Source organism: Bos indicus, chromosome 2 (genome assembly GCF_029378745.1).
Source record: "Bos indicus isolate NIAB-ARS_2022 breed Sahiwal x Tharparkar chromosome 2, NIAB-ARS_B.indTharparkar_mat_pri_1.0, whole genome shotgun sequence".
Lineage (NCBI taxonomy): Eukaryota > Metazoa > Chordata > Mammalia > Artiodactyla > Bovidae > Bos > Bos indicus.
In genome coordinates, this window is record NC_091761.1 from 28,009,123 (window position 1) to 28,035,915 (window position 26,793).

At 42.4% G+C, this 26,793-nt stretch overlaps 1 protein-coding gene and 1 pseudogene across 2 annotated transcripts in view; one reads left to right on the plus strand and one right to left on the minus strand.

Moving 5' to 3' along the window:
- STK39 (serine/threonine kinase 39) overlaps positions 1–26,793 on the plus strand; it is a 321,213-nt gene that overhangs the window by 166,435 nt on the left and 127,985 nt on the right. For both annotated transcript variants that reach the window (XM_070803818.1, XM_019971542.2), the window contains exons 11-12: positions 24,469–24,591; positions 24,692–24,721. In XM_070803818.1, the coding sequence (XP_070659919.1) occupies positions 24,469–24,591; positions 24,692–24,721 (153 nt within the window). The remainder of the gene's footprint in view (positions 1–24,468; positions 24,592–24,691; positions 24,722–26,793) is intronic.
- Positions 577–12,589, minus strand: LOC139186511 (tudor domain-containing protein 10-like; annotated as a pseudogene).

Here is a 26,793-nt window from a genome sequence, read left to right on the forward strand (position 1 = left end):
TAAAATGAAATTTTGGTTTCCTATTACAGTTTTTTTTAATGTTTATATCATTTTTTTAAGGTTTTTTTTTTTTTTGGCCTCTGCATCTGGATATTGCCAAGTCATTGTGACATGAAGAAATTATGAAGCTTGTTATCAACCTGATATTCTCAATCCACTGAAAATTTTCTTTGTGTGTGAAGCATGCCAACATTTATTCACCAAGCTGACAGATCAGGGTTTAGATGCTCCCTACCTGATTCTACAGTGGGATGCCAGGAAAATAAAGCAATGGGCCTCTCCATTCTCCAGAATCTGTCAGGGCAACTTAGATTATGCTCTAGGGGTACAAAGAAGAGACAGGAGAGAATACACTGGCCACATCAGACTTTCAACCTCATGGAAGCCTCCCTGTTTGGTTCAGATGTTCGCGGTGAAGACACATGACACATTGAGAAGTGAGCCAGGGGAAGGCAAAGGGAAATCCAATCAGTTCTAGGCACCACTGTGACCTTTTTCACCCCCAGGACCTCAAGAGTAAAAGGGCAGGGCGGGCAGAACCTAGATGGGAGAGGGAACTTGCTGATTGTAGCTACGTCACTTAAACTCTTCCGACTTCAGGATGTGCGACTCCCAAGTTCAAAGCACTGGTGATTTTCCCTTCAAGGATGCGCTGGGTAACCTGATTCAAACTCAAAATACCTTTCTCCAGCATGAATGGCTAAGTAGGGTGGAAGTGGGGGGATGGTCCAGAAGTCGTCACTGTCCAGGCTGTGCAGGGACTGCACCAGGATGGTGGCTGACTGGCCAAAATCCACGAATATGACCACTGCCCAGGAGTCCACATGGTCCAGCACCCTGCACCTGTTCTAGGCTTGTCCCTAATCGCCCAGGTGGTACTCGCCAGACCGGGGGTCCTGTGATGTACTGCCAAGTCGTGCAGGTAGGTCTGCTGCTGCTCCGCCTCGGCCAGGGCGCTGAACAGGGCCTGCATGTTCTGCTGCAGAGTCTCGGTGATGTGCATGGCCCAGAAGAAGGGGGTTTGGGGGACAGTACTGGTCACCAGCAGCCCCACCTCCCTGCTGATGCTGGGGATGGTGGCCAGCCAGCCCAGGTCTCGGAAACATTCCCTCAGGAGCAGCACCAAGAAGGACCCTCTCATTTCCATGGGAACTGCAGAGAAGCTTGTCTTGGGTTTCTCTGTCTCACAGGGCTCACCAGAAGCCTTAGGAGTGAGCTGTGGACAAGCAGTGGTTCTGGCAAATCTTTGAGCAGAGGGCGTCTCCAAAATCGGCAGTGCATGGGGCCGCTCAGTCACGGCAGGGGTCCTCTTGGGAGACCTGTTGTCGGGATTCACGTACAGCTTTCGTTTGTGGCAGTGCTTCCCATTCGGTACCTGGATTGCAAGTGCAGTCTGTGCACAGAGCCCAGATCTATGAACGCGAAGCGTGTGCAGCCATTCTGGACTCTGTGGACAGGGAGAGGGCTGAAGTCCTTTAGAAGGCATTGGATTTCCTCCTCAGAATATTATGTGTGTATATATATTCTTCTCATATTCTTTTCTGTTATGATTTATTATAGGATATTGACTATTGTTCCCCATGCTGTACAGTAGGGTTTTGTTATTTATCCATTCTATATATATTGGGTTGGCCACAAAGTTCATTTGGGTTTTTCCGTAATATCTTACATAAGAATCTGAATGAACTTTGTGGCCAACCCGGTAATAGTTTGCATCTGCTAATTCCAAACTCCCAATCCATCACTCCGCCACCTGCCATCCGCCTTGGCAACCACAAGTCTGTGCTGTATGTCTGTGAGCCAGTTTCTGTTTTGTAAATAAGTTCACCTGTGTCGTAGTTTCGATCCCACATATAAGTGATGTCATGTGGTATTTGTCTTTCTCCTTCTGACTTATTTCATCTACTGTCATATCCATGTTGCTGCAAATGGTCTACTGAGAACGTGTCCTTGATGGTATCCCAGTCAGGAGTACAAGGCATATCCACCCCTCAGGTTCAGCATCTGGGAGGCAGCAGGCCCACAGTCTTGTTGCCATGATAAACTAGCCAAGATAGCATGTGATGAAGTCCAGTAGGTGTAGTTTCAAAATCACCTTGTGATAGGTGGAGATTTCTAATCTTCCTGTAAGAGGAAATAAAAGATACTAGATAACAATGATTGTGCAGACCTTGAATGAGAAAATTCAAGTGTACCTTGAGTGTATACTTAACAGTTGTCCTTTCTCATGCCCTCTTTCCTTTGCAACAAATATTTATTTCGATTATTAAAATAAGTGCACTTGATAAAAAAGATCAAACATTTGTTGATACTTACAATATGCTAGCCACTATTCTAGGTTGGGATACTTGAAGATTAAAGATGAATAAATCTGGTGAGGACTTCGGGTTGTCTTACACAGTTGTTTCAATTACTCTACATGAATTTTGAGAAAGGGTTAGTGTTAGCTTGCTGTGAGACTTCCAATAAATATTATAATTCAGCTTTGATGAGGCTCTTATTTTTGAGACTCTTATCCATTGTACCTATTTGCACAGCTCTTGTAGGTGTTGGAGACAGGTTTGTAAAATGAAAAGCATACAGGAAGAACTCAGTAAATGCTGAATTTAGCACCTTTATTGACCATGATTCTATCGCATATTGCAAAGCAGAATCATTGGATATAAATTCTGGCATAAATTCAAGCATTTACTGACTGTATGACTTCTTTCATTCTACTGCTCTTGCTTGGACATCTAAAGTGTGCCAGTTAGGGTCCAAGGTTCTGGAATTCAGGGATCAACAAGCTGGGCAATGTGTCTGTTCTGTGGAACCTACATAAGGAGGACTCCTCTGTGAAGAGGATCTGAAAATGCATGTGATTTAGTGAAAATGTGGTATAGACACATGAATACTTATGTGCGTGTATATTTTTGGAAGGAGTATTTCTGTTTCAGATAGATATGGAAGAATTTTTGTGTCATTAAAAAGCAGTCAGCAATGATGTAGTGGGCTTCCCTTATAGCTCAGTTGGTAAAGCATTTGCCTGCAATGTGGGAGACTTGGGTTCAATTCCTGGGTCAGGAAGTTCTCCTGGAGAAGGAAATGGCAACCTACTCTAATATTCTTGCCTGGAGAATCCCATGTACAGAGGAGCCTGGCAGGCCACAGTTCATGGGATCACAAGAGTTGGACATGACTTAGCGTTACTTTCTTTCTCTCTTTAATGATGTAGTAGAATGCTAACATTTTCAAAGACGTTATCTCTGGTTGCATTGTATCACCTGGATAGTTTTGAGTGCTGGAGAAATGGTCTACTTGGTGGTACTTGTCAACTTTAACCCAGGCTGGTGTTAGGAAACCCCGCTTAGTAGGTCAAGGACACAGAGGCATGTATTAAGACATGGTCCTACAATAATAAGTTTATAGCTTGTTCTCTCTCCCTTGTGGTCATTTGGGGCACAATTATATCCTTTGCAAGATTTTTTCTATGCTCACTGATTCAACAAAGATATTTATAAGAGTATAATTCAGAATTTAAATATAGAAAAGTTCTCATAAGGGAGTTTATCTTTAATTCAGACATTGTATCATTAATACTTTAAATCTCATTATAACATTATAACCTGAGTGCCACATCTTTCTTCTTGTATGGAGACTTTAGAGAACAGTTCTGGCCTGATGCCATCTTCATCCACTCATTTATTAACTGTGTTCATAATGATGAGCTCACATATCCAAAAATAGTCATATCAGGCTGGATGTTTCTAAGAAAATTGGTAAGTCTGTGGCAGGTTTTAAAACTCCTTGTATTTGGATAGAGTCTACAGTGATTCATTTTCTGGGGGTTCTTGAGGCTGAGGACATGCCCAATTTTTGTTTTTTTTCTGGAGTAGAATTCATGACCAAGCAGCCTTTTTTGAACACCTGCTAAATCTGGAAGCACTGGACTAAAAATGTTTTATACATGTCGTCTCCTTTGTCCTCATTATAACCTAATGAGGTAGGTGTTGTGACTCAGTTTTGCCGGTGAAGAGAGGGACCTTTAGGGTGAGTATTGATATCCAGTGAGTGGTTGGGTTGGAACTTAGCCTCAAATCTGTCTGATACAAAAGCCCTTTGGTTGGCAACTGCTATGTTGTGCTGTCACCTAGTGGAAAAATACTAATTTCATCTTTGTTCTTTTCTTTATTTCCCAAATTTTCTATAATGTGAATCAATTTTATACTCCAATAATCTCAACCAATATCATTAAAATGTGTATTGTAGTGAAATTAGATTAAAAAACATTCTTCTCTGTGATGTGAAAAATATAAAACTACATGAATCTTAATGTTATAACCCTATATTTAACAGTTAGATAATATAATTAATGTTTAAAATAAAACATAGTAGATACACATTAAGGTTTCTGCTTCAGTTATTTTTCTTGGGAAAATAGCATTTATTAATTAAAGAGCTTTATCCCAGATAATAAAATTGATTATTTTATTTCATTGTCATCATGATTGGGACAAGGACAAGAAAAGCATTTCCTTCCTCTTTGTAGTAGACATTTATGTATATGGAAAGATTATGGGTAATTGTAAGGGAGTTTTGTGATTAAAGGGAGAGCATGGCTAGAGGACTCAGTAAAGGTTCCTGATAATAGTGGGGATTTGAGCATTTTTCCCCCCTCTTCTTTCTCTTGCCCTGCCAATATAATTCCCTAGAGAAGGAAATGGCGACCCACTGCAGTATTCTAGGCCTGGAGAATCCCGTGGACAGAGGAGCCTGGCGGGCTACAGTCCATGGGATTGCAAAGAGTCGGACATGACTGAGCAGCTAAACCACCACCAGTATAATTTGATCTTAGGAGCAGTTATCAATACTATGGGAGACAAATTAATTTAGATAATTAAATCAGCTTATTTTAGGCTGTTTATTTAACCTTCCACTCCACCACCACTGGAAAGAGGAACCTGGTGGGCTGCAGTTCACGGGGTCGCGAAGTGTCAGACACCACTGAAGTGACTAAGCACACACACATGCACACACACGGAGCACGTGCCTCCCCACTCCCGAAACATCCATCCTTTTTGGCTAGTCACAGTGAATCCTGGGAGTTTTTGCCTCATTTGGTCTTGAGTAGGACCTGACAGTCTGCATTTTTAATGAAGGATCTAGGTAAGTTGTATGATCAGGCATAAAAAAATGAAGAGAAGCAGTAGAAAATGAGATTTTAAAGTTGGATTAGGTCCAGAATCTTCCCTGGTGGCTCAGAGGGTAAAGCGTCTGCCTGCAATGTAGGAGACCTTGGTTCGATCCCTGGGTCGGGAAGATCCCCTGGAGAAGGAAATGGCAACCCACTCCAGTATTCTTGCCTGGAGAATCCCATGGACAGAGGAGCCTAGTGGGCTACAGTCCACGGGGTTGCAAAGAGTCGGACACGACTGAGCGACTTCACTTCACTTTAGGTCCAGAATATGAAGAGCCTTGAGTCCTAATCCATGGATTTTGGAGGTGGTGCTCTAAGGTGTGAGGGGCACCCTGGAAGCAGGGAGGCAGCTGTAGAATTTGGATTGGAAAAGTGGAGAGTCGTGGGCAGCCTGAAGGAGGAGCCATGGGCCAGCAGAAGCTGTTAAAGACCTTGAGGCATGAGTCAGTGCGGGTTTCAGCTAGGACCACGGCAGAGGTGTAGGGAGGAAAGGACATGAGTCAGCACTATTAAAACATCAGAGTTGAAAGATCTTGGCGAATGATGGAGAGAGGAGCAAATCACACAAGGGAGATGCTGGAAAGACACTGAGGCCATATGGGCAGAAGGGTGGAAGCTGAGGAGGGGAAAGAGGTGCCAGGCTTGTTGCCATCTATTGGAGTGTGAAGCTCTATTGGGACTTCAGTTTGAGGAAGACAGAAATGTGGGACTCAGTAGAGACCGCGACTGAAAGAGCTGTATTTAGCAGTCCTCTCCATGGAGGCTGTTGTGGAGACCACGTGGTCAGGTGAGATTGCTAAGGAGGATGTTACAGGGACCGTGGTGAAGTCCTTGGGGAGCAGTAATGGGCCAGGTGGAGGACAAAGGGAAAGAAAGTGCCATCACAGGAGCCAGGAAGGTGGAAGTGGTTAGCGGTTTTGATTTCTGCAGTGAGGGGAAGGAAAATGAGGTCTTCTCAAAGGACATTGGATTTAGCTCAGTTTTAGCAGTAAGGGGAGAAGCTGGATATTCAGATTTAATGAGTAAAGAGATGGTAAGGAAGTGCTAGTGGGTAATTTTTCAAAGCTTGATGGGAAAGGGCAGTAGGAGTCTGTCATAGCTTGGGGATTGAGAAAATTTTGAGGTCAGTGGAGACTTGTGTATGTTCAGAGGCTCCATGCAGAGGAGGCATGGTGTACGACCCAGAGGACTCTAGAGGGTGGTGATTCTAAAGACACTGGCTTTTCATGTATCAAGTTCCAGGACTGTGCTGGAGTCCATAGGTAAGACAGCCATCATCTGTAAGTATCCCAAGAGAAGAATGAAAGTTGATAGTAAGGGGGGAAGGGATAGTTAGGGAGTTTGGGATCGACAGGTCCACCCTGCGATGTTTAAAATGGATAATCAACAAGGACCTACTGTATAGCACAGGGAACTCTGCTCAATGTTATGTGGCAGCCTGGACAGGAGGGGAGTTTGGGGGAGAATGGATACATGTCTGTGTATGGCTGGGTCACACTGCTGTGCACCTGAAACTATTACAACATTGTTAATCGGCTATACTCCAATATAAAATAAAAAGTTAAAAATGTAGGAGTTTGGCGGGCGTTTGGCAGGAGCAATTGTTAAAAAAAAAAAAAATGTTGACAGTGAGATTTGAGCCTGGGCGACTCAGGGGTGGTGGCTGCACAGTCGAGGGGAGGCCTTGGACAGGAAACCACATCTGGAGCATCAGGGTCAGCACTGGGAGGGAACGATGCATGGACGCCAAGGTGTGTCGAGGAGAGCGAGGTGGCCGAGGACTTCATCGAGGACACAATGCTTTCATTGTCTTGTGGAGGATGTGTGTTCTTTTGCCAGTCAGCAAGGTAGCTTATCTCAGGTGGGGAGCCTTCCTGGGCAAATGCTTGAAAATGTATTGGAAGAGCAAAATTGTTTGTGTGATTGAAGTCGAGGAAAGTTGGAGGGGTGGATAAGAGCCAGAACAAAAAATGTCTTATGTGTCTTGATGAGGAGTTTAGGTTTTTGCGTTTTTTGCCTCCCTCCCCCCATCCCCTGCCAGCTTTGGGGAACTTTTGATAAGAATTTAAGCAGAGAGGGAATTTCCTGGTGGTCCAGTGTTTCAGACTCAGTGTTTTTACTGCCGCGGCCTGGGTTCAGTCCCCAGTTGGGGAACTATTATTATAATAAGATCCCACAAGCCCCCGCACTGCAGCCAAAAATAAATAAATAAAAAGAATTTAAGAAGAGATTTGCAATGATCTAGTTTGCCTTTTAGGAAAACCATCCTGGCCGCATTGTGAACAGTGGTTTAGGAGCAAGACTGGCTGCAGCAGCCAGGTTGGAAGGCTGGTGTTTAGTCCAGGTGAGAATCAGTGGAGGATAAAGGTAGATACTTGGAAGCAGGAGGTACTTGGATGGAACTGAGGATTTGCAAGGTTTCCATGAAGATGGAGCTTGAGAGGGTGGGAAGGGAGAGGAGGAGATGTCAGGAAAAGCTGAGGTTGACTTCCTTTCTGACGTTGAGTTTGGCAGGTAGGAAACCTTTGCTGGGAATGACACCAAATGTTTAGAATGTGGTAAACCTTGTGGGATGTCTCGTCTCAAATGGAGGGAGAGTAGACCAGGGTCTGTATCTGCAGATCACGGGAGGGTGTGGCCTGGAGAGAGAAACATGGACACGCTGAGCACAAGAGCAATGGCTGAGACCAGCGTGCAGAACAAATCCCAGGGCATGGCTCCTGCACATGTGCAGAGCCTCTTGCCTCAAGCATTAATGATCCATTTTCTGAGTGCCTTCCACCTTTCCAGTCTTAGCTGTCTTCCAGGTTAGCCACTGGACTCTTAGTGGCATTAGGCAGGAAAAGAAAAACAATGATGGCATCCACATATACTTCGTTTTACTACCGATTAGCAGATGTGATGAGAGGTTTGGATCCTTAGAAGAAGAGCATCAGATCCCATAGTTAGGCTTGGATTACTTGTTAAACTCATTTATATTTCACCATATGGCCCCCATCTAGCCCTAACCAAGGAAGCTGAAGTTCCAAATTTTTTTTTTTTAAAGTTAACCCAATGAGAATATACAACCATTATGTATCTTGGTTTCTATTTAAATTCGGTAGTTGGACAGTGTTGTCTTTGGCAAATACAAGAAATAGAATATATAGTTTTTCCGAATCTATTGCAGGGAAATCTATGTAACTTACTTTACTGCTCTGACAGTCTCTTCTTAGTACTGAATTGACTAACAAAAATAGAATTTATGGCCCTTTTCTACCCTGAATTGAAACACAGTTGAGACTTTGCCCCAGAAATAAAACTCCTGTCTGGAGCATTTTTACTCTGGAACCTTCATCGTAGCTTTCAGTTATTACTGAGAATTAATTTTCCCAGTGATATAAAGGAAGTGAGTATTCTCCCTCTGGAGGTGGTGGGTGTTTCTTGTTAGCAATAAGAAAACAGGCTCTTTCCATCTAAGTCAGAGCCTACTTAAATGGTTATGATGGCTGGCTTTTAAGCAAAACCCTAATGAGAACTATTACAGATTTAAGAGTATGGATCACATGTGGGTCTTGTTTAGATCTTGTTTTGAATAAATAAGCTGAAAAGACATTTTGGAGACAGTGGGATAAGAATCAACATCGACTGATAACTTAATTCTCCTGAGAAATCATTGGTGATTTTGTTGTTTGTGAAAACGTCATGATCGTGTTTTAAAATGTCCTTCTCTATTAGAGATATGTGCTGAAGTATTTACAGGTAAAATGATCTGAAGTCTGAGGTTTGCTTTCAGAATACTGAAGCATAAAGAGTTAGAGTGTAAAGATGAAATCTCAGTGGCAGGGCAGGTCCAGTTTTAAAAAAAAAAAAAAAGACTTAAAAGTGAATGTAGTAAAATGTAGAAGCCAGGAACAGGAGGGAGTTGAAGGGCTGCTACTTATTTGGTTTTGACACGTTTGTGGACACCGGTACTCTTTCCACACATAGAGTGACAAGGTTTTTGCCTTTCTGACCCTCGAATCAAGGAGTACTGCACTGCTGTTAGACTGTGCCATTGTGGCTGACACACCCCACCACCCAGGAGGGCTTCTCTGGTGGCTCAGACTGTAAAGAATCTGCCTGCAATGTAGAAGATCAGGGTTCGACCCCTGGGTTGGGAAGATCCCCTGGAGAAGAAAATGGCAACCCACTCCAGTATTCTTGCCTGGGGATGGAGGAGCCTAGTGGGCTATGGTCTGTGGGGTTGCCAAGAGTCAGACACACTGAGCAACTCATGGTGACTGACTGACTGACCGACCACCTGGTACTCGGGCGGTGGTCTGGGCAGTTCCTGTCTTGTCCTCCTCAGAGGCTTCAGCCACCTGTGGAAGTAACCATGCGGGGGATTCCTTGCCCCCTGTTACGTTTTTGAGACTTTTGACTGAGATAACAACTTGGGTGGGGTGGTTTGTAAAGACAGCTGGAATGGGAGCAAGTAGAGATTTCAATAGCAGGCGTATTTTCACATAGAGACCTTATGATGTCATTGTTGGCTCTTTTCTCTAATCAGTTCAATTTTGAGCTGGAATCAGATTCTTCACTCTTTCAACCCAAAGTGCAAGTCAGTGCTGCGTATGTACTTTTTTTTTTTTTTTTTCATAACTAAACTCCCATCTGAAGTCTCTGCCCTTTGCAGACACAAGGATAGGGAATGGAGTCCATCACAAAGGGGACATAATTGCAGTGAACCACCACAGACTTGTTTGCTTCTTTGAATTATTCCCAGCACAGCAAGACATTAATATGTCGTCTCTGAGGCAGATGGGCCCATCCATTTTGATCATCCACTTTGCTTTTATTTGACGATTATAACCATGCTTTTCCTCTCAGGATCTTCAGATGCTTAGAGGAAAGCCCAGAGTTTTCTTGACAGCAGCTGCTGCTTTGCTTAAACTGGTAGAATAAATTAAGCCCTTTAGCTTCCTCATGTGAAGTGAAGTGTTAGTTGTTCAGTCGTGTCTGACTCTTTGCAACGCTATGGACTGTAGCCCACCAGGCTCCTCTGTCCATGGGATTCTCCAGGCCAGAATACTGGAGTGGGTTGCCATTTCCTTTCCAGGGCATCTTCCTAACCCAGAGATCAGAACCTGGTCTTCCACATTGCAGGCAGACCATCTGAGCCACCAGGGAAGCCCTAGCTTCCTCAGACTTGTCTGTTAATCATGTCACCACAATAACAGGGTCCCTGATGGCAAAGGGTAGTAGCTGTCTAAGGACATGGTAAAATGCCTTTGAGTTGCAAGTTGAGATGATCTGGCCCAGAACCTGTATCTGTGTGTTTTAGCCAAGTGTGGCTTATTCATTCATGCATCCAACTAACAAGTTTTAAGTGTCTGTTACCTGTTAGCAGTCTGTATTGAGTGGTGGTTCCCAGAGCTGGATTTTGTGTTCATTGCAGCAAATTTTAAGTGTGCTCTGACTCTAGGGATTATGGATGTGAGAAGCTAAAAGGATTTCAGGATGTAATGGGATCTTAACTTGCCCCTCCCCTCATATCCCTTCAAGATCCCTGTGGTGCTGTATCTGCAGCTTCTGACTTCCTTCTCCAGGGGCAATGGTGAGAGAAGTATGGGGAGAAGTTCCTCCTGATACAAAGTTTGCTTTGGAAAATTTTTTTCAGGCAGCAGGAAAATGTTATTCACTCATTTAACAAACACATATTAGTTAGCCGTCACCAAAAACTCAATGGATAAGAGTTTGAGCAAACTCCAGGAGATTGTGAAGGACAGAGAAGCCTGGCATGCTATAGTCCACGGGGTCACAAAAAGTCAGACACAACTTAGCAACTAGACAACAACAAAACACAAGATACTCTAAATGTGAGGACTCAGAATATATTGAACTGTGTCTTACCCCCAGGGCATGTGCTTTCAGAGCTCCAAATTGTCATGCATGTTAGAACATCTTCTTAGTATCTTTGGATTTTGTAGCAAGATACCAGGTTAAGCAGATTAACAAAAACAACAGAATCCATTACTCTGTAACAAACACAGACTCATCCATCTGGTGGAGAGAAGTGTAAAGGCCGAGTACTAAAAAGCACCAGCTGCTGTCATTACACGCCCTGTGTATTGTCATCACACGCCCTATGTGGTCGAAAGTTTGATGGTTGTTTCATTGACCAGACCAGGACTTTAATGGTGAGTCTTCATTCCAGAATTCGTTGCATAAAAATCAAAAAAATGTTGGAAATCCTAAATGGTACACATATTGTGGCAAATGCAGGTGAACCATAAGTTGACCTCATGGTCACATCAAGATTTTCGTTCTTAAAAATTTAGTAGCTCATCTTACTATCACTTCCTCCCCTCCTAGAAAAGTCATATCTTTGAATATTGTTTTGAGGTAGGAGGTGGTTACTTTTACTTTCTGTTTTATTATTATTATTTTAATAAGAAGAATTCTGTTTGCATTTTTTAACAAGAGGTATGTATATCTTTAATTTTTAAATACCTGATTTTTGACTGACAGCATTGTACATAATAATGATAAAATTACAAATGATGCCAAAAGAGGAAGAGGCAGAGGGAATGTTTCTTCACTGCTCGTGGGGTGAGCAAAACATTCTTGGCCTGTCTCTACCTAGCAGTGTATCTGATTGGTGAGTTTGGAGGGAGGAAGTGGGCATGTGTGGCCCAGCCCCTTGCCCTCCCTTTCTGAGGGAGCTGGACTGCTCATAGAGAGGTGCTATTGGTCAGTCACCGTGGCCCTGCCTGGGGGAGGTCGGAATGCGCTGGACGTGCTTGCTGGGGACAGGATAGGTAAGTCTTGTCTAAATCCAGGGGTCGTTCATCAAGGAAGGCTGGTGGCTCAACATTTAAGCCACATTCTCAAGTTATCACCTTTGTAAAAAGGGTGATGTTTTGACCGCCCCCCGCCCGAACTTACTGGTCATACTTCTAAATTAGTTCAGAACTGGGTTGGGCGGGGCATGGGTGATATATATTGGGGTTCCTTAATGTACATGACCCAGTGAAAAGAAGTCCCTCTCTCAATTCAGAGCCATCACCAAGTCCTAATAAGTTCTTCTGGAAATGCTCTGTGCATATGCAGATGCATCGAGAAATGTATATATGCGAACCCCCTTCTTATGTTCAACAGTGATGAGTACTCTGTTCTACTAGCGTCTTCTTGTGTTTTGATGATCTATTTGATACTTGCTGTTGGGTGCATAATATTTTACAATATGATGTTGTATTTAGTTTACAACCAGAAAGAATAAACATGCCTCCATTTGAGCCTCACGCCCTGATAAACAGTGAGAAACTGTAAAGTTCTGCTGGTGACCAATAGAGATAGCAACTCTTTCCCATTCCTTTTCTTTCCCCACACAAAAGAGGTATATCATGTATCTCACCATAAGACGACTTCATCCTCGGTAATGGAGAGCATGCTGGAAATCTGTGTAGGGATCTACTTTTTCGGAGAACCTATTCAGTTCAGTTCAGTCATTCAGTCATGTCTGACTCTTTGTGACCCCATGAATTGCAGCACACCAGGCCTCCCTGTCCATCACCAACTCCCGGAGTTCACTCAGACTCACATCCATTGAGTTGGTGATGCCATCCAGCCATCTCATCCTCTGTTGTCCCCTTCTCCTCCTGCCCCCAATCCCTCCCTATTACTGCTATTTAATTAGGAACTTTAAGCTGAGTATTAGCTGGAATGTATCTTTAGGGCAGTTTGTCATAATTGTTGTGAAGGAACTCTTTGGCACTGACATCTAAAAATTATTCAGAAATGTTTGTGTGGATGTGTATATTTTTAAGCAGATACTTTGGTGAAATTATATGACAAATATTTTCTATATTGCATTCTATATAACAGTTGCTGAGTCTGGATGAGTTTCCATTCTACCAGACTCAAATGCACTTGAGTATCTTTCACGGATTGTTAATCCCTAAGCAAATTTAGGTCTTGGCAGAACATTTTTCAAGGTGCTAGCACTGCTTGTACCACTCAGAGTTCACATGAATGGTGTTTAACGGGTAACTCACCCCTGATCTTTATGTTGGCTGTCTTTACAAGGTTGGAATCCAGTCCACAGTCTGCAGTAAGTTACGATCATCCAGTCCATCTTAGTTATTTTTCTTCTCATTGTCCGTTCTATGCAGCTCTCTTTCTGTTTCATTTGGAGACGTTAACATGCGCCATTACCAAAACCCAGTGGATGCTCTTGTTGGCACTGCTCTTCTGCTAGCTAGTTTGCCTTTTATTTTTTAATACCACTGTGAGGCTGCTGGATTTAGTGTATCAGTCAGGCTTCAACCAGAGAAACAGAACCAGGAAGGTAAAGAGATTTATCGCAAGAAATAGTCTGACATAAGTAAGGAGTAGAGCCTATAGGGTTGAAGGATAGGAAGAGCAGGCCACAACTCTTGGGCATGGCCAAAGCTGTTGTCCACAGGCATTGCAATTTCTTCTTCAGAGAAGCCCTAGCTCAACTGTTCAGGCCTGTCAGCGACTGAATCAGGCCCACCCAGGTTATCAAGGTATAATTTCCCTGCGGTTAAAGACAATCATGGACTTTCATTATGTCTACTGTGTCTTCACGGCAGTGCCTACATTAGTGTTTGATTGAATAACTGGTGGCATAGCCAAGTCGACACCTAAACCCGACCATCACAGTGTGTCTCTAATGCTTGTTACGGTTCTCCTGGTTTTCACGGTCCTTTCTGCCGCCTGCCTGGAGCAGTATGCTGTTAGCTGTGTGCTCTTCTTTCTCATTCCCATGCCTCCTTCCCCTGCAATTAAGTTAACTTGGTAACTCACTGCTGTATCCAGAGCATCTTCGGCTCTGCTCCGCTGCTAAACGTTTATTCTCCCTTTTTACCCTTTGGTTTTATATGATGTGTGTTTTCTCATCTATGTTATTTGTCTCACCAGGACAGAACGTTGCCATTGTTTTCTTCATTAGCTGAAATCACAGATCAGCTTGGCACCCATTCCAGCAGGAGCGTTCGTTCTCAAAGACAATAGTTGAAAAATTGGATGCTGCTTTCTTGGCTGCTAGCTGTTCTCATTGTTCTTCGTCACCCTGTCTTGGGGAAATGCCATATTGGAGGTTTGATAGGACTAAAACCGAACAAGAAATCTAATTACTTCTTGTTTTGTGCTGCTTCTTCAGAATAGCTCCCTTCCTGCTTCCAGAACATTCTCTTTCACGGCATTGCCCTTTCAAGTTGGATTTCCAAAGTTACAAAGTTCCATTATCCGAAAAGCAGCATTTATCAGATTTGATTCTTTCACATTAGAAAATGTTAAAGCATTATAAGGAAGTTGCTATACGTGTGTCCTTCACTGATCTAGCTTAGTGTTTTGAATTGTTATTATTGAATTATAAGAGTCTCTGTTTCTCTATAATCTCTTCCAATTGCCTATAGAACATTTTAATATTCTCATTCCTTTGTTATCTTTTTATATTCTGGAAAAAGAGAATGCCAAATTTTAGCAGAACTAGGTAAACATTGAATTCCAAGAGGTCAAAAAAAAGTAATGCAGATCACTGGCAAAAGGGCCAAGATTTAGCTGGAGCCACTTATCTATAATTGATAGAAATGGACTTTTTTCTTCTTGGTATTTTAATAAGTAATAACATAGACAGAAAAAAAAATGTGGAAGTATAAATTAAAATCTGAGTGTTTAGTTGCCCAGAAAATCCACAGTCAGAAAACACTGACCAAGAAGCAAAGCATGGTAGAGCATGTTATTTGTCATGGGAAGGGATATCAAATGACTTCCCTGGTGGCCCAGTGGTAAAGAATCCACCTGCCAATGCAGGAGACATGAGTTCAATCCCTGGGTTGGGAAGATCCCCTGGAGGAGGACACGGCACCCCACTCCAGCATTCTCACTGGGAAAATTCCACGGACAGAGGAGCTTGGTGGACTGCAGTCCACAGGGGCTCAAAGAGTCAGACACGACTGAACACGCACATGCGTGTGCACGCACACACACACACACACACACACTCACTCATAGGATATCAAATATGACCTACGAAGTTTTAAAGAATTCCTGACTATAAAAAAAATGGAAATGAAATTCCATAAATAACCTCATCAACATCCTTATTCTGGTTATCTATAGAAGCTTCAGACAATAAGTTGTTTTAACACGCTTCGGTGGGTCAGGGGTTCGGAGAAGTCTGAGCAGGCTGCTTTCTGGTCCCGTGCAGCTGCAGTCAGGTGGTCAAGCCCTCTCCTCATGGGTTCTCCTGCCTGCAGCATGGAGGCCTCAGGGCTGCCTGCACTATACTGCCTATACGGTGACTGCAGCATCCTCTGCTTGTATTCCACTGAGCTCGGTGGAAACCACATCACCTTCTCTGACACTTGACTCTGTTGGTTATGGGCAAGGCAAAGACCCACCCAGGTGTAAGAAGGGGGCACTGGACTCCATCTCTTGATAGTGGGGCTGGAAGGATTCTGGAAGAACACTTGGATCAGGAGGTGTTATTATGGGCATCTTCGGGGGTGGGGGGAAACCTGCCCTGCCCTGGTCTACCCTCTGGCCACAAAAATCCACATACCTCCCACATGCAAAATATACTCTTGCGTTTCCAAGACTCTCCAGAAGTCTTGTCTTATGGCTTCAGGCTCAGGCCCAAAGTCAAGGGCCTTGTCCCAGTCATCTTCCTGACACACAGCCAGAACAAAGTAGGAGGGCAGGCTTCTTAAAGGCCTGTGCCGAAGTGGGAAAACCAGAGGCCCTGGGCCCACGACAGATGTGAAATTTGGCCTGTTGCCTGTACCTCTATGAGGGTTCTGTTTGTCTCTCGGCTCCATGCTCTGGGCTCTTGCTTCTGCTTTTTAAGTGACCCTTCATTTTTCTGAAGGAGTCAACGTTTGTAGCTGAGTAGCCTTCTCAGACTTTCCTGGCCCTAAAAGTTTTGGGATCTGAATGCTGTTTTCATTTTGTACTCTCTGTTATAATCTAACCTGGCAGTAATTTCACAGTACAAGTATCTGTAAAACTGTGGATTTTCTTGAATGTTGATAGGTTCACATATTAGACAGAAGTCATGACCTCAAGATGCTTTGTCTACCTTGGACTCCTTGTGACACTGGCAGACCACACCCTTAAGATTCTCAGAAGGCTTACTGTGTAACGCAGAGATTCTACAAGGTCTGCTCTTAAGATCTTTAGAAAGCCTGATGTATGTGTATATGCGTGTGTGTTCCTTTGTGTAAGCCCTGTGACCCCATGGACTGTAGCCTGCCAGGCTTCTCTGTCCATGAAATTTTCCAGGCAAGAATACTGGAATGGGTTGCCCTTTCCTTCTCCAGGAATCGAACCCATGTCTCCTGCATCTCCTGCATTGGCAGGTGGATTCTTTACTGCTGCACCACTTGGGAAGCTTAGAAAGCCTTAGGTCTGTTTAAAAGCTTCCAGGAAGCATCACCTTAGATCTTTCTAAAGTCTTAACAGAGTGTCACTGGTCACAGCCTGAATTTGATCTTTGCTCTGAAGCCGGGACTGGGTTTGAGACTTGCTGGATGTCTAGAGAGGCTGTGGATGAGAAACCGGTTTGTATTTAACAGTGAGTCCTTTCGCTCATCTCTCAATTCATGATTTATCACAGGCAGCAAGCAGAACCCAGGTGTCCCTTTAAGCTCTCTGCCTGGAAATGTCTTCTGCTAGATCATTAGATCCATTTCTGTTCCCGCTTTACCATAGATAGCAGCTTTGCCAAACTCTGTCACTGCACAGCAGGGTCGTCTCATCCTCTAGCATCCAGTAATAAGCTTCTCACTTTCCTGTAAGCTCTCACTGACGGCCTTCTTAAAACAACAGTCTTTTCTTCATCTTCCATTATCTTGCGTGTCAGGAATTCCAGAGGTAGGGTCAGAGGGGAAGCACTTTTGCTAGTACCCCAGGCACCAAGGAAGCCGGTCTGACTGCCCCTGGGCTGCTGGGATTGTTGTTACTTTAAGTTGCCTAGTTTGGGTGTGGCTAGTGATATGCTAGTAATACCAGGAACCATTACCACTGCTTCTTTTCTTTCTGGCCGTGGTCACCCTCAAGTCCCCGTACGTCTGCTCTTTCAGAAATCCAGATTCCATCACTCCCCTTACCCCCATAGCCACTGGAAAGCCTCTATGCTTCTCCACTGTCTGAATTCCAAGCCCCTTGACTTGGTGGACCATAGAGGGTGCCTGTCACAGGCCAGATTTGTCCCACAGACACATCATTTTTAGGCTGTGTAGAAGAATTTTACTTTCACTTGACATAAACGTGTTAACGTGAAAAAAAAAAAAAGGAGCATTCACATAAAAACCCAAGCTATCCACTGCTCTGGAAGACTTGGAAATTCTGGCAACACTGGCTACCTTCCTGTGGCAGCAGTCTTCTATTCTGGGCTCTCCCTCTGTGGGGGCGGGGCAGGTCCTGTCCAGACCACCCAGCTCCCTACTGGCTCTGCTTTTCATGCCCTACCTTCCCACTGGGTGGAATAAGGTCTTTACTTCCTCTGCCTGGTGAGCTCCACAGGTAGTCATCCTCTCTCCTGAGATCTCACAGCATTCATATCTTGGTTACATAGCATTCACATTTTATTGAAATTATTAGCCTAAATGTCTGTCCATCTCTGGAGTGTGGACTACTCCAAGGTGTAGGCTTTGATTTTATTCATCTTTTGTCTAGAACTTGTCACCAGGCAGGTATTAAATAAGACTTTGTTGACTGAATGAGAAAATAAGTGGTTCTTTTAAAAGGCTGAGGCTTGTTCTCTGCCCTGCAGGAGTATACAGTTCAGTATGTCACCTGTTATATGTAACACAGAGTAGAATGATATAAAGGTGCAGATGAAATACCAATTGGGAGAATTGGCCGACACTTCTTTAGTTAGAAGAAAAGAAGTAAGTAGAAATTTTGAAAGGGCAGATCAGGCTGAGATATATATGTGATATAAAAAGTAGAGTTGTGAAGTTATTTAATTTGTATAAAACTGGGTTGTGGGTGTCTGATTGAATATGGCAGGAAGTAAGTCTTGGAAAACTAATTTGGGGCAAGGTTATGGAGAGACTGAACTCATTCTGTAGGCTATAGTGAGCTCTTGTGTTTTTTTCTTTTGGAGAAAGTTCTAGTCTATGACTCATGGCAATATGAAGGATAAAATAGTAAGAGTTTAGAGGCCAGAGATGAATTAGCAGTTTGTTTTAATAGGAGAGACAAGAGGTCAACGTTGAAGGGGCCCTGTCATCTAGCACAGTGGCAGCTGAGGAGGTAAAATTTGCAGAATATAGTGTTTGATAGATTTGGGTTGTGAGAAAGATGAAGTGTAGTCACGATAATAGCACCTGTCATGTCTTGGCTGTTTATGTGCCAGGCGTCATGTTAGGAACCTTAAATGACTGTGCCCTTCGGTCAAAATGACAGGGGTAGGGAAGTTTGACTTTTTTAAGTCAAAATGGAATTTTATTTTAAAAATGTCTTGTTATCCAATGAATGCCCCATGCATTAACTTTATATGTATATACAAACACATGCATACACATGCATAGTAGAAATAATACTTGTGTGTATTAGAAGGTACAGGCAGAAATGTCAACTAGGCCAGTAGTTCTGCATTTTTCATGTTTTACTTTTCCCAAATATCCTATTGGATAATTAAAGTTCCAAATTGTTATAAATAAAATGAATATTATTTTTTCCATGACATTTAAATTTAACATTGATCTGTTGTCATACTAATAATTACAGAAAGTTCGAGGACCTCACTTCATGCTTTAACGAGAAGGATCTTTATTTCTATTTTGCAGGAAAATCAATCACAGGTAAAATTTATGATCCTGTTTGTAAAGTTTATCATGTATTCCTAAATATAAAGGAATCTTGAAAGTATTGTGATACTTTATTTTCTGAATCTAAAATTAGGAAAAAAAAGAGTTTTCTGGTCAGTTTGAACTTATGAGCATTTATGGAAATAGATGAAATAAAATATCTACTTATAATAATGGATTAGTATAGTTATATATAACTTAAACAATTTATATAAAATATTTCATTTAGAAGTACACAGTTTTCCTTTCTTACTTTGTATCAACAGTATTATCTAGGCTTTGACTTTCAGTATTGGCAATAACCATCAAAAAACCAGTTTTTTGTATCATGTAAAACAGTTTTTCAGAGGATACCCTTTTCACTTCTGTCTGCATTTAAAAAAATATATATCCCTCTGTGTTTCCTCATGATGCTTTCATAAGAAATGTTATCCCAAGCCATAGGTGTCAGTTTGAGAAATATTAAGATAGTTTTCTACATCCCCGTCCTTCCAGTAAAGTATATTACTAATGTTTGGTACGTAAAAATCAATTAGTGTGTTGCTTTTAAAGGTGAAATGTGAGAGGCTTATATCATAAAATTGAGATATTTGCCATTGTAAATCAAAGTATTCTCAGGAATTATTACTAAATTCATGTGAACTACTAAATTCACGTGAAATGTCATCAAATTTTACAGTGTTTCCATGAGCTGAGTCTTTTGATCAGTGGTGTGCTTGTAAACCTTGAGAACTCCTATTTTGGCCTTAAGTGGGGAGTTCAATGCCTAATTTGTACTATTTTCCAGTTTTCCTTTGTGTAAATACTCCTATGATATGCTAAGTCGCTTCAGTCGTGTCCAGCTGTTTGTGACCCTGTGGACTGTAGCCTACCAGGCTCCTCTCTCCATGGGATTCTCCAGGCAAAAACGGTGGCATGGGTTGCCATTTCCTCCTCCAGGGCATGTTCTTGACACAGGGATTGAACCCGAGTGCCCTGCATTGGCAGGCAGATTCTTTACACCTGGGAGTGACTTAAATCCGTTAATATGTTTCAAGTGCACAGTCACTTTTGTTATATGTGTAACAGCTGGTATCAAGGGCTGGTGAGACAGAGTAGAACAACAGTGGGCAAGGCGCTTCCCCAACCTGCGTGCCTTGTCAATCACCCGAGTTTGCAGGAAGGAAGATTCTGATTGGTGGGTCTGGCTTGGGGCCCAAGATTCAGCCTTTCTAGATGATGCTGTTGCTGCTCGTCTGGGGGCGAGGGGCAAGGTTGCAGCTGGACTGTGTCAGCCAGGAGCACCACCGATCACCTGTGATGGCTCCAGGCAGTGTGCCTCCGTTCCATTGGCTCGGGCTGAGCCCGCAGCTTTTCTCCAGGTGCAGGTTGGCCAGGAGTGGGCACGAGGGCATCGGGGGCTAATACGTGCAGCATCAAGAGCGTCAGCTGTGGCCTCCAGGCTTTCTATGATAGGGGAGAAGCCAGGAGGGACTGATGGGAGAGGCAGAAGAGGACAGAGGGCCCAAGAGCACAGGGAGGCCAGGCAGTAGGCATGGGATGGAGGTGCCGGAGAGCTGGTGGGCTCAGGGGAAATGTCGGAGTATAAGCTGTGGGGACAGTAAACTATTTACTACTGAAAATTTGGTGAGTTTAATTTTAATTTTTGATGATTTGGAAGGCTCTTTTGTTTGCTTGGCCTTGCCTCAGGGACATTATAAGTAACAGTAGATTAGAAGCATGTTTTCTAGGTCTGGTTAGTAGAATGCCTGGTAAGAGAAAAGTTACTGAGTGTTGTTTTCTGCCATGCCCAGAGTATTCTCGGTGTGTGGATGTGAGACGAGTTCTTGGGTTCAGGCTGCAGTGGGGCAGGCAGTTTGTCCAGCCAGTGAAGGGGAAGTGGAATACACAATTTCCAGGGGCAGGAAAATCATTCCAAGGAGATCCCCAAATCCACTCCTGGAGGAGTTACTGTGGCACTGTAAGCAGCTGGCCAGTGTCTCTAAGACAAACTGGAATAAACTGGGTTTCTTTGGGTCACGTTCATCCTTTATTCAGGAGTTTGTTAGAGAAACATACCTCCATTTCTAACATTTAACACCTTGTGCAGAAAGTGCTTCCGTTGGCTTTCTTGTATGCTCCTGTACCCATGCTTCCTCCTGTTTTTATGTCTGGAGCCAGGTGGCAATTTGAGATACTGTATGGAGGTCCTGGTATTTATAGAAAGCTCCTGTTCCGAGCAGCAACCCTGGCAAGATGAGTCAGGCGGCTCCAGGGACTGTTTCCCTTGTTGCTGCCATTCCCTCTCCCTAGCCAATCCGTCCTAGCTCTGCTTCTGACACCCGACCCCATGGCCACAAGAACCGGCCTGGGAACCACACTCTTGTTCCCTCTGTCTGGTGGAGCCTGACTTATTTTTTGTGGGAATTATAACTTCATTTCTTTAATGGATTTTCATAAAAATACTGTTTTGAGAAAGAGAAAATAATATCACTTTCCTTCCCAGAGGTTTGGTATAAATAGAACTGCTCGGTTGTATTTTATTCCCAGTTTGGGCAATGAATGTTATTGCATGTAAAGGCTTGTCTAACCTCGCTGTTGCCAGCTCTGACCTGAGGAGTTTGTGAGCTTATGAATACCTCTAGCTATGACTTAAATTGAGCTCATTTCTCTGAGAATCATCGGGTTATTTTTTAAACCCCTGACAGAGGAAAAATTTCATTCAGTCACCTCTTGGCTTTACTAAGTGAGTGGGCCATTTAATAGAATAAGAACAATGTAACTGGCATGCAAGCATTGTTCTAAAGGTGAGTAACCTCCATTTTCATCATTGTAAGGAATGGGGCGAGATAGAAGCTTTTACACATTTTGATTTTTGAAGCATCTGTTTTGTAGATTATTCTTCAGTTCCCTAATATATTAAAAAAAAAAAAAAAACAACTGTTTAAACTATGTGAAACTTAGTCACCTTAACTCTAAGACCTCTAAGACCTCCAAGTTTCCTGTCATCCTTACAAACTCCCTACAAGGCTGTAACTTTGTAAAATTGCTTTCTGGTCTCTTCTTTAGAGGTCAGTGTCATATAACTACACCGTGAAACCTGGGTTTCAAATTATGCTTAGAGTTTTTTCCTTTCCAGTAAACCAAGATAACATCCTTAAGGAATATATTTGTGTTCTTATTCTTGCTACACTATACGAACATTTTATGCTACATAGATTTTTTAATTGTTCTCTGTCCTAATTTCTGCATTCCATTTGTTTAATCACTGTTTATTGCTTAAAGGCCAACGCCACCATTTCTTTCAGTATCCGAGGCTATAATCCTAGACATTTTGCTTTATCTTTTGCTCTTCCAGCAAATAAAACCAAGAGGAGGGAGACAGGGTTCTAAAATGAAATAGAAGCTGGCCATTTTATTGTCTGTAGTTGTATGCCTCTTGTAGAAACAAAATGGACAGATTTTCTAAATGTAGAATGAGAGGGACGAGAACATCAACTGAATTTTAGGGTGGGAAGCTGTACTATCTGGCTGCTTTCAGAGAGATTTCCGTGGTATGCTCTTTTAAATGAGCGTGTGAATGTTAGTAATTGTCAACCATGTTTGAGTTTTACAGTCTGAATGAAGGTATTTTTCTGTTTATGATCCACAATTTTACTTGTCTTCTCACTTCTTAATTAATAGTATGTTTTGTAGTAGATGTGGCTTTAAATGCTTTCTTTTAATGTAGTCATTAACAGATTTTCCTCTGTTGCTCTCATCATGATTAGTGTTGCTAAGAAAATAATTAATTTTACTGTATACGTCAACAGAAAATTTTCTTGTTATCCCTTTCTTTGATATAGCTTTAAAATGAGCAATCTGTTCTGAAAATCCTGAAGTGCATTTCAGCATCTTTTCTGCAGTACTTTGCCAACATCTATGAGCATCATTAAAATCACTATCATTAAATAGGTCTTTCCAGTGACTCAGAATGCAAGTGGAAAAATATATATGCCAAGCACAGAAGGAGTTTTACTAAGTGCTAAGTGTTTTGAAGGTGAATTAGAAAAAAGTTTTTTGAAGTGGAGAAAAAAGTTTTTTTTTAAAAAATTGAGCATAACCGTTTGTGATTATGAGTAAGAACCTTTTGGTAGTTTTTCAAGTTTCCATGTTGCAGCTCAAGACAAAGTGATCAGGCTTGCTTGTACAGGATCCACATGGTAATGCCTTCAAATCGAACCCACCCCCGAGTCTGCATTGTTTATGACTTCACATTGATCCAACGCGTGTAAATGCTTGCTTTACGTCTGAAGTCTGTGCTATTTCCCGTGGGACTCATGAACTCCCCACAGTAAAAGTGAATAGGTTCTATTGTGGAAAATAGTCTTTCCTCATGTCATACTCTTTCAAAGTCTTCCAAGAACATTTTTAGATAGCTGCTTTTTCACAGTTACTATTCATTGGCATAGAAAGACTTGAATTTGAATGGGCGTTTTCATTTTGTCCTTATACCTGTGTGATCTTGGGTCACTTCTGGGCCTTTGTTCTCCCATCTGTGAAATGAGGGGGTTTGACTGGATAGTCTCCAAAGTTTTTTTTTTTTTTTTCACTTGTGGCTTCTCTGAATTGACGGACCACAGGTTATTATGTTCACTTGCTACATTGCTTAGTTTAAATAGATCTGAGTGTGTTTTTTTTTTTAAAGCAAATTACTTTGGTCAGAGGCTCATTATTCTCAGTCATCCTCTCCTTTGAAAAGTTTTGCCTTTTCAAACACAGACACTAGGAAAGCATACCCGCATGGACCACGTCTCTATATTTTTGAGCTAATTGCTATCTAGTTTTTATAGATATAATAGATTGTTATCTATTAAGGTCATCTGACGTAGTTGCTGATTATCTTGCTGTGTTCCTAGCAATCTCACAGGCCTCAAAAGGGCTATAAGGTGTGTTAAGAATAGTACTGTTTTGTTTTGCTCAAGTAGGTTGGGCAGAATCCTGGGAAAACAATCATGATGTCAGATTCTGAAAAAGAGCAAGGTGGCAATAGAGGGGTACTTGCTTTTGTGATGTAGGTTGTAGATGGCAGGTGCCTTAGGCTAGTGGCTGCCCAGGTCCCTCACCTTCTCTTAATCAACAGTCTGTTGTTTGCATGCATGCATTTCCTTAAGCAATTTTGAAACCTCCCTTGTGGCCTTTCCTGTGTAGTGATTCATAAAATATGAACTGAAGCCAGAGTGAAAAAAGGGTTTGATCCTTCATGGCTGACATGTGTGGTACTCTTCCAAAATATTTTGTTCTACACACATTTAGTAACTCATTTCAAGAAACAGTATCTTTGGGTAGAGGATGCGAGTGGGTGGCTGTGGGGGGCTTTTGGGGGCACTCCTTGCTACTTACCCCTGAATTCATAACCACTGAGGTTATTTTCAGGGTCGGTGTATGCTTTGTGACTCAAGTGGCAGCACTCGCAAGCACTGTTCACTTTCGACTGGTGAAGCTTTGAGTGGATTTCTTTTGATCCAGGTGAGACGAGTTCCAGGGTCAAGCGGTCACCTTCATAAAACCGAAGACGGTGACTGGGAGTGGAGCGACGACGAGATGGATGAGAAAAGTGAAGAAGGGAAAGCAGCCTTTTCTCAAGAAAAGGTAGGTCACATTGATGATGGTTAGCTGACTTGTGTCAACTTTTATTTTTGTGATTTTCTTGAGGCATGTATGTATTAATAAATATGTATTTGTTTTACAGTCACGAAGAGTAAAAGAAGAAAATCCAGAGGTGAGTGTGGTTACTTGTTTAGTTCTTTGCCTCCTCTCTCGCCTTTACCTCTGCCTGCCAGTATTAGAGTCTGAGCTGTTTGGGGAAGAACCTTCAGAATTTTGTTTTTGTGGTATAGGAAAAAAAGAGGCACATAAACTTGGCAAATCTTCATGCCTTCTGACTTATTGGGTTGGCCAAAAACTTCATTCGGGTTTTTCCATAACATCTTATGGAAAAATCCAACAGAATATTTTGGCCAATCCAATACTTTGGAGCTGTGTATATTGGGGCAGATTGCTGTACTCTCTGAACCTCAGCTTCTTCCTCTGTCAAATGGTGGTGATCACAGTACTTATAGAATTGCTGTGAGACTGATAAGATCACTTAATAAAGCACTCAGTGGGGTTCTTAGCACAAATTAGTTGCTCACTTAATCTTAAATTCTTATGTCACTTAGGAAACAGAGTAGGCATACAGGAAAATTTCTCCTTGATTTTTGGTTTACCATAAAGCAAAATATTCAGATGGCTAGAAACTCTAGGTTGAATTTGTTGGTCTTAATTTTTAAGTCTTCTGGGCAACTTAGTAGGCAATACACACTCTTTTATCCTCTTCCCTTTGAGAACTCGGAGAGGGCAATGGCACCCCACTCCAGTACTTTTGCCTGGAAAATCCCATGGATGGAGAAGCCTAGTGGGCTGCAGTCCATGGGGTCACTAGAGTCGGATATGACTGAGCGACTTCACTGTCACGTGTTGGAGAAGGAAATGGCAACCCACTCCAGTGTTCTTGCCTGGAGAATCCCAGGGACTGGGAAGCCTGGTGGGCTGCCGTTTATGGGATTGCACAGAGTTGGACACGACTGAAGCGACTTAGCAGCAGCAGCAGCAGCTTTGAGAACTGGTTATCTTTTGATTAACTTTATTTCCTCCACTGGTTAATTATCCTAATGACTAATGATGACTGTAGTTCAGAGAACTTGCTAATTCTCCTAGAGGCAGTTTGAACACATTTAAATAGCTCCAAATATTTACAAAGCTAGTAATTAATATATTCTCAGTAAGAAAACTGAAGACTTTGGGTTACACGTGATATCCATTCCAACTCTCTAAATTTAGCAGACATTTCTTTTTAATTAAAAGGAATAAGTCTTAGCATTGTGCTTTAAGTGGAAATAACCAGATGGACCATCTAAGAAGAGAACATCAGAGACACAAGCCATTCTTTCCCTTCTCATGTCTCATTGACGGGCCTGCCTCCTATTGGTAACTCCTTCAGATCCTGTTTCCCCCTTTATTTATCATATGAATGAATCTATTTTATACATAAAATATAAGCTTTGATCAAGGAAGTTACATAGATGGTGGTGAGTCTCATAGAAGGACACACTGGCCACACACATATCCTGCCATGTTTTTGGAATGATCTTGACCTGTTGTCATGAACTCTGCCTTCTTCTTGCCCACTTTTCTGTTTATCTAGAGTGAAGTGCCGATCAAGGTTTTTCATCTAAGAGTGTCTGTAAACAAGAAGTGTCAGTTCTCCCTAGAAATAGAACACAGTAACTTGATTCGATAGCATTCTTGACTCAAAAATCATTCATTATTGGTTCACTGCAGGACATCTTCTTTGGATGGTATTTACTGTAGTCATGCCTTACTAGTACAGACAGATGGGTACTTTCTAGATACCTATCTAGATATACTATCTAGAAACCTAGCATTTCTTTCTTCATGAGGATTTGTTAAGTTTACTTTGAGAATATCTTACTATGTGCTTGTTGAAATTGCTCTGAAAACTGATCTGTTATTTGAATAAAAGCAATATCTTTTTGGCAACTGTATTGTCTTCGTAGCCAGGAAAGAGAGCGGTGTATGGCATGCTGTCAGTTTGTCATTAAGCATTAACCTTCTTGAGTGGGATTTGAAGTCTTTGGCACTTCACTGTATCTAGACTCATTTGATTTCCCAGTGGCATCTGTGCCCATCTTGGGAACTTGGGCATAATTAAGGAAGTGTATCAGATCAGATCAGTCGCTCAGTCGTGTCTGACTCTTTTCGACCCCATGAATCACAGCACGCCAGGCCTCC